This window comes from Lycorma delicatula, chromosome 3 (assembly GCF_047948215.1).
Source record: "Lycorma delicatula isolate Av1 chromosome 3, ASM4794821v1, whole genome shotgun sequence".
In the NCBI taxonomy this organism is placed as follows: domain Eukaryota; kingdom Metazoa; phylum Arthropoda; class Insecta; order Hemiptera; family Fulgoridae; genus Lycorma; species Lycorma delicatula.
In genome coordinates, this window is record NC_134457.1 from 162,212,498 (window position 1) to 162,221,330 (window position 8,833).

At 32.5% G+C, this 8,833-nt stretch overlaps 1 protein-coding gene across 1 annotated transcript in view; it reads left to right on the top strand.

The window, feature by feature from the left end:
* Window positions 1-8,588, top strand: part of LOC142321012 (uncharacterized) — a 42,873-nt gene extending 34,285 nt beyond the window's left edge. Inside the window, exons 5-6 of the mRNA XM_075359005.1 lie at window positions 4,029-4,188; window positions 8,273-8,588. Coding sequence (XP_075215120.1) covers window positions 4,029-4,188; window positions 8,273-8,503 — 391 coding nt within the window. The 3' untranslated portion in view covers window positions 8,504-8,588. The remainder of the gene's footprint in view (window positions 1-4,028; window positions 4,189-8,272) is intronic.
* Window positions 8,589-8,833: the final 245 nt, after the last annotated feature.

The window sequence follows — 8,833 nt, forward strand, 5'->3', positions numbered from 1 at the left end:
ATCTCTGCTTCTGCAGAACTTTAGTTGTGAGATTAAACTTAAAATGTGTATAATTTCATTTTCTGGTATAAAATAAACTACTTTGCTGTTATTACAATGTGTGGCGTGTAACTATAACATAGTGTTTAACACCATAATTTGAATATATTTTAAAATATAAGTTGAATAATTTAAATTAAATGTTTCTCTAATCAGGTTATTATATTTAAATTTTATTTGTTTATTATTTTATTACTTTATTAGTTTATTACTTTTTTTATTATGTGTATTTTCTCAAGAGGAAGTGATTTAAATTTCTGCTGATGAAGCAGAAAATATTAAATGTGGAAGAAAAAATCAAAGCAGTAAGTGAAAATATTAATTTTAATAATATTCACCATTAATTATTTACAAAAAGAATATTAGTGATTAAGGTCTGTATTATGTATAAAAATAAAATTTATATGTAATAATAGTAGTAAATCAAATATATTGACATACTAGTAAATAAAATTTGTACAATAAAAAGTAATGGTTTTGAAGATGTTAATATTCAAATTAAATGTGTATTATATAGGTATATGATTAATTAATTTTTCATTATATAAATTGCATATTTTATATGTTAGGTATTATTGCATATATCATTTTTGACATTAGGCATTATTATTTTTACTGTGCTTCTTTTTTGAGGAAAACTATTTTTTAAAGCCAACTTTTTTTACTTTATCAGAAATTTCAATGAGGCACAGTAGAGATATTCCTTATAGCTGATGTTCAAATTTTGCACTCAGAGTGATTTCATGTATAAGTCCATATGACTGATAAAATAAAAAAAAAGTGTTTGGTTAAGGTACAGTGTTAACAGTGTTCAAATCCGCGATTTGTCAAAGAAATTAGATATTTTGAATGATTAAAATTTTATGCATTCTTTATGTGCTGTGATTGGTGTAAATATGTTGTTTACCAATTATTTAAAAGTTTTGATACATGTGATCGGTTAATAAGATGCAGTTTCTGTTCAATTTAAAATTTACAATGATTTGTCATGTTTAAATCATATTTAATTCTGTTTACATCCTACTATTCACTGTTATAAGGAACAAATTTCCATATATTTTCAATTAAATCTGCATGAATTTGAAAATAGTAATGGTGTATATAAAACTTCTTTCTCTATACACATTTTTACTTGTGGCCAAAATGTATTTTCACTTACACAAATTATTGTGTTTTTACGTAGGTATAATTGACTTCTATTTTAAATGTGTATTTGCGTCTGAAACATAAAGTAGAATAAATTTTTAAAAAGTCTCCCGTTGACTTTTGAACGAATGAATCTAGGCAGTGAAATTTCACTTAATCTTAAAAAAATAATACAATCTACAAAGCAGATACATGAAAGAGCAAATGCATACTTGAAGGAAAAAACTTGCGTATGGTTTTAATAGCCAGGTAAATAGGTTAACTTACTTTGAACACTTAGTAGTTTATGATTATCAGGACATACCAACCATATTGCATACTGAATACAGTTTAGTAGCTAGATATAATAGTATACATATGTATACAATAGTATTTAATAACGAGACTAATGCTACTACAGAAGAACTGCAAATGTGCCAAATTCATATGACCAACAGCTGTGTAGTGTGAAGCCTTCTCTTTTGATTGTTGCCAATCCAGTTTCTGTAGACATATTAGTCTTGCGTGGCCTTCATTTGGATAACATTGACTTTTTTGTTTTGCCAAAAAAATAAGTGTTTTATTAGAGCAAAGAATTGTCATGAAATTTCATATGAAAATTGGAAAAACCACTACTGAAACTTATCTTTTATTAAAAAAAGTATATGGCAATGCGTTTTTATCATGTGTCCAGGTTTTTGAGTGGTTTAAGCATTTCCAAGATGGCCGAGAAGTCGTTGAAGGTGATCAAAATTCAAAGCGATGATGATTGTTTTTTCTATATTCATGGGATTGTGTACTTCACCGGGTTCCTGAAGATCAAATTATTAATCAATATTACTACCTTGCCCAACTCTGTGAAAAAATAAGAAAAAACAATCCAAATTGTGAAAGAATAAGTCTCTTAGGTTCTTCATCAGGACAAAGCACCGGCTCACACTGTGTTATTTGTCTAGACATTTCCAGCTAAGTATAACATCCCAGAGTTAGACCATCCACCTTATTCACCTCACCTGGGACCATGTGACTTTTATGTGGTCAAATCTACATTAAAAGGAACAAGATTTCAGACCATTGAAGCTGTGAAAGAAAAAGCAACACGCATCATGAAAGAGCTCACAGAAGAAGACTTCCAGCACTGTTTTGAACAATGGAAAATTCACATGGATCATTGTAGGAATTAAAGCACAATGTATATTAAAGAGGATAATAACTAAATATGTATAAATTTAAAATTGTATTGTTTAACACTAAAGGGAGTTAGGAGTTTATGGATTACAGGACATGTAGATTATACTACACATTGCACATATTTTGTGTGTAAAAATCACCATAATGTTATAATGATTTTATGATTCAAAGTAAATTACATTGTCTTTGTGTCAATTAAAAAAAGCAACAGTATTCATCCATATTAATATATAATAAAATGTATATCTGAATGTTTATGTATGTGTTTGCTTTGTAGGTTTAAATACAAAGATGTTTGCTTAAAACTCAAGAACCATTGCATCAACCTAACTGATTCTTTCACTGAAGTTTATATTGAAATTTTCTGTATTTATGTAACTGTTAAAATATCATGAATTCTGCAATAATTGTATGCAAAAAATCTCATGCTTATAGGGAATATTCTTTTCTTGCATCATTTGTCATGTAGAAATTGTTTAAGATGCTAAATCAATCAAGCTCAATCAGAGTTAATCTATTGTTATTTTCGTTATTGAAGTTTTACCATGAAAGCTGAATTTAGTGAGGTATTTGATCAGAAAGTTTTTGTGCTTTACTTTCAAGTTAGCAAATGTTAAAGGAAGTTCTGTATTCACTAATAGGCAAGTGGTGAATTTCCCTTTTAGTGAGCAAAACTTTTACCTGCTCTGCATATAATTCCTGTTATTTATGTAAATAATACAGATCAACAAAAAAAATAATTTGGAACCGAGATAAAAGTAGGTGAATTAAAATGTATTTTTTATGCTGAATCTTAAAATGAAATCAGTTTTTCTTCGTTACCCTCCGATTTTCATAACTTGACCGTTTTTCAGTTATACTTGAAAAAGTGGAATTACATTACAATAATTTTAATAAATAATATGATAAATGCAGAATTTTAATAAATTTCATTTTAGCAGTAGATTTCTCTCAACTAACTGATATCTTACAGGTTTCAGTTATCATAAAATCATAAATACTCTGATATTGAGAGTAAATATGCAATTTGCTAGTTCCTTTATCCTGGAGATCATGTGGTACACATCTGTTTCTGGTAAATGTTAAGACTAAATAAATTATAAAACTAATAAAATTATAAGACTTTTCCAGTAATTTTTTTTTTGGAATTTTTATAAGAGTTTCACTTTAAGAAATAGAAATTATCTGGTACCCTGAGAATCACTAGGTAATTCAGGTTGTTCAGTATATTTTTGAGTATACATAGCATCAAAAGAAAATGTATATTGTGTGTGTGTGTGTGTGTGTGTGTGTGTGTGTGTGTGTGTGTGTGTGTGTGTGTGTGTGTGTGTGTGTGTGTGTGTGTGTGTGTGTGTGTGTGTGTGTGTGTGTGTGTGTGTGTGTGTGTGTGTGTGTGTGTGTGTGTGTGTGTGTGTGTGTGTGTGTGTGTGTGTGTGTGTGTGTGTGTGTGTGTGTGTGTGTGTGTGTGTGTGTGTGTGTGTGTGTGTGTGTGTGTGTGTGTGTGTGTGTGTGTGTGTGTGTGTGTGTGTGTGTGTGTGTGTGTGTGTGTGTGTGTGTGTGTGTGTGTGTGTGTGTGTGTGTGTGTGTGTGTGTTTCTATACTGCACTTTTTAATCTACAACAAATTTATGCTTAAATGGATCTGCTTAAAAATTTTATTTATTTTATTTTAAGGAAAATTGATGCAAATCCATTCATATTCTTGACATGGAGATTTCTTGATTTACAAGACAAAGCATATACTACTATTCAGCCAGCTGATAAAGCTATATTTCATTGTTCTTCAGAGTATCATGGACCTGTGACTGTAGAAATGCTTGAGTATTTAGCAAAGGTAAATATAAAATTTGATTACACATTTTTATATTCATGTAATGTATTTATTTTGCGTGAGTGTTGAGTTCATAATTCTATAAAAGTATTAATTTCATATTATTTTTGTTGCAGTAATAGCATCTGATTTTTTTTTAGTTAACCATTGAAATGAGAAGTTTTAATGGTAACATTTAAGACTATACTGAAGTGATGTAAGCATGCACTAGAAGCGAAAGCCTGTTACAGAGGTAGTTGAGCACAATATAAGAAAAGCTAATACTTTTTTTTTTTAGTACATACATAATATATATCATACATACATAATATATCTCTAAATTTATTTTAGTTCTCAAAGAAGCAATCAGAGAAATTCTCTGATTGCTTCTTTCTCCAGTAATCTCAAGATACATCCATTGAGGATTTTGCTTTATATTAACAAAATATAATATATTTTTAAATTAATATATTTTTAATATATTTTTAAATTAATTTCATAAAATTTAAGATCATTTAATTTTATGAAATTAAATCCAGAAAAATTAAATTCAGAAATTAAAATCCAGAAGGATTTATGGTATATCCTTCTGAGTAGAAGATATTAAAATGTTGATTTAGGATTATGGACCATTGATTTCAGAAATCAATTGAGTTTACAGAAAACAAAGCGAAGAAGGCAAAATAAATATATATTAAACATGTTCAGTATTTTGTTATGATTCTTCAGATATAGGTAGAAATTGTCAAAGTGTTGCTATTTACTTTAAAGCTGCTAATCAAATACACATCCTACCTACCTTCTTCACTCTTTCCTTGTCTTCCATCTTTCCATGTGTAAAGTAATTTATATCTACTGCCACTCTTGACTTGACTGAATTAGATGTAACTGATTTCAAATCCTTAGTGCCATTCTTCTGTTAATACTTTGTGATTTTAACGCTATGGGCTCAAATTCATACTGGAGACAATTGGTTGAAAAAGTTAGACTGGCTTTAGATCTATAACACTTTAGCGATGATTCACCTATGTTTTTTTTTTTCTGTGGACACTTAAGCTAATATTGACATCTTTCTGTGTTGTTTTCATAAATACAATTTATGACCTACATGGTAGTGGTCACAGATTTATTGTGATCAGATGCTTACATAATACTTGCCTGTAGAATAACCAAGAAATTGTACAGATGCCAGTTGTTGGCAAACTTATGCACATTGCATTTTCATTTAAAGCATAATTAGATCTCTAAGCTTTCATTACCGTTTGAGGACTGAGGATGTAATAGGAGAACTAAATATTTCTTCTCTTAATAAGTATGTTGTCTATAACAAAGAATAATAATCCATTTAAAATATTGCAGAAAAGAAATTAGATGCTGAAGTCATTGTTACTTGGCAGAGGAGAGTGAAAACATTGAAAAACCTTTGAAAATATTGGTATGAATCAGAAGTTGCTCCTAGAATTTAGCCCATCCAACAAGAAGAAAAAAAGAAACTTTGATTATTGGATTGTATTTATTTACTTACAACTGTTGAAGAAAGACTTAATGAAATCAGGTTACCCTTCCCAGGATGTCGTACATAAAAGTCAAGTCATACTTCCCTTTTAGCTTAATATAACTTATGCAGTTTGTGTACAAATGCCATGTTAACTCTGCAGATGTTAACCATTCATCTGCAGAATAAGTAATCTGGTGATTTGCAGTTTTCTTTAGAAGAGAGATTATATATGTTCTCTTTAATATCTGAAGTTTGGTTGTTAATAGCCTTCTGGTACACTAAACAGTGTTTAATGAAATATTGTAATGTTTAAACTGGTTAAATCACTTTAAATTTATTTGCAGAGCTTTGCAGGCATCATTAAAAGGATGTTGAACATTAGAGATTTTTTCCTACCTCCTGAGCTGGATACTGCAGGATTAAGCTTAGCACAGCTCAGCTCAGGAGGTTGTCCGTTTAACTAAAACAGGCCTTCCCGTTTGCCGGCAGTACGTCCGGTATGACAGGTCAGCTCGCCGATGTGTATCTTTTATTTTTGCCTGCCTCTAACCTTTGAAATGAGGTGCCCAAGCCCGACTATGTCGTTCCTGAGCCTCACTCCAAAGGCCGGGTCTTGATCTTTATGCCTCATTCTTCTACCATATACCCTCAAGAGTGCTAGAGAGCACTGTGGCAGGTCTGGGGTTTTTTTCCTGCTACGGGTTTGGAATCGCCCTTCTCTACAGTAGGTGTTATTGTCTGTAGGGCTATCCCTCACCCCCTCGCCATTTCGTCTTCCCTGGCCTTCTGCTGCAGGATTTGTGTAGTAAGCCCTGAAATGGCTTTAAAATTCTCCTCATTGTTCAGCATGGTTTCAATTAAAGTAACAGCTGTGAAAGGTCTGGTTATTTGAGTGCACCAACAACGCTTGTCTTCCCACTGTTGACAGTTTGACATATTCAGGCGTGTCTGTTTCTCCACAGTAACGGCAGAGATCATTTTCTGCCCTTGTTCTTCCGTATAGGTACGTCATGTCCTGTCAGTACTTGGGTCAACCAATAGTTCAATTCTTCAAACTTACAGTTGACCCACAAGTCAATCTGCATTATAAGGCGATGAGTTCATCGCCCTGTTGAAGATTGGTCCCATTGCCCTTGATGACATGGTCGTAGAGCTTCTTTTTGCTTGTTCTGGGGTCTGTGACGTTTCCTAGTAGTCTGCTGAGAGCTCTCACTGTCTCTCCAGCTTTGCCTGACACTTGTTTCACATGTGACGAGAATGACCTTCTGTGGTCCAGCCGTATCCCCAGGTACTTAGCTGTTTCGACCCGGGTAATTAAGGCATCATCAATCCTTATTGGTATGGCCGGTAGTGGTCGTCTGCCGGCCAAGCAGACAAAGGTCGTTTTGACCGCAGAGAGAGCTAGACTCTTATCCAACAACCGTATCTGAACTCGCCTTATAAGGCGAATTACTCGCCAAAGTGGGTGCACCCATTCTTAGAAACTAGTTTGCGTTCCTTGTGATGCACACCTGGTGTTGTTGTTCAGAACTCTACAAATAGATGATCCAAGAGAGATTCTTCCTCTAATATGCACCAATCTGAGAACACAATCACTCTGTCTGCACGTACGAAGGTTAGGTCCAGTGCAGAGGTAGAGGTTCCTCTTGTCCATGTCATCGCTGTGTTATTATTTATGCAGAGTAACCCCATGGTGGCTTCTCTGTCTCGCAGATGTTGTCCTCTTACACTGTCCGGTGCGCCAGCAAATTCGGATGATTTGGCATTGAAATTCCCAGCCATTACTAAGTTGCTGTTTTGGTGTCTGTTCAACTCAAAGAATAAATTATCTAAGAAGTTCAGATACTCCTCCATTCCCAAGTTCAAGAGCAGTAGCAGGAGAATATGGTCATTTGACCTATATTCGCCCACACACATCCTTTCCCAGAACCCGTTGCAATGAGAGGAACTCACCCCCTTGGTAAGCCTATCGTGGCATCTTGGTTGTCATCTGTATGCCAGATGGGACTGGAGGAAATCATTACCGGCAGTTCCGACAAGATAATTACATCAGTGAGTCGACTGAGAGCAACTTCCCAGCAGCTGTCCAGTGACCTCCTACTTCTGTTTGTATTTATTTGTAGGCAGTTCATTTGTGAATCAAGCAGTCCCTTGTTTGGTGGCCCTGCTTGCCACATCTAAGGCATTGTTGTGAATTACCACAATGGGAACATTAAAGATTTGTTTCACCTTTAGTTTCACCAATTTAGACAGAACTTGATTTTGAACCACGTGAAATGCATGCAACATTTTTATAATATAACCAGATACAATGGCTCACTAATTGATTTGGTAAGTCAAAAAACACACTTAATGAGGAAAGTTGTACGTGTTATAACATTATACTATAGCACTTAACTGGGTTTTTACAGTTAAAATTTGTAAGTAGTTTTGAAAACAACCTATTCGTAATTCTGTATGTTAAATTATCTGAATGTATATTGTTTTAGTTTGGAATAGTGATTTTTTTCATTTAAATGGTCGTAAATAGTCTTAAATAGCTTATTTAAAAATAAATAAATATAAGTATTTTTTTTTATATTTATAAAAATTGTCTTATTTATGATGCAGAGCAAAGTTTATATTGAATGTTACATGGGGTTAAATGCAAGTATGAAACAGGTAGCATTTGGTGAATTTGATGTTTATCCAGCTGTGTACAGATCTAATCATAAGTATTCTCCTCATGTAATGTTAATCGGTGAGTGTGTAAAGGCATCTCTTCATTGTTGGTGCCAGTTAAATTGTTCTAAGACACTGGTTAAAGAATTGAAAAAGAAAGAAAATGAGATGTATAAATGACTAAGCTGCACATGAACATTTTAATAATTCAAAATCCTAATAAATAAAAACCTGAAATAAGAATTTCAAATAATTTAATCATAATTAATGTTTTAGTAATTGTTTTTCATTTGTTTGTAATAGTCATATGTTAGTTTATTGCTCGTTCTTAAAAATATTTTTCTTGTATAAAATTGCTGTGAATTAAATAATAATCTTAAAGTGTAAGTTGTATAATGTTGTTTATCTTTTTATTTAATTTTTATTAACAGAATACGTGTACATAGAATAGCAAATGTTACCGTGGTTTGATTCTTGCCTTGGTTAGAAGTTTCCTTTTGTTACTCAGTG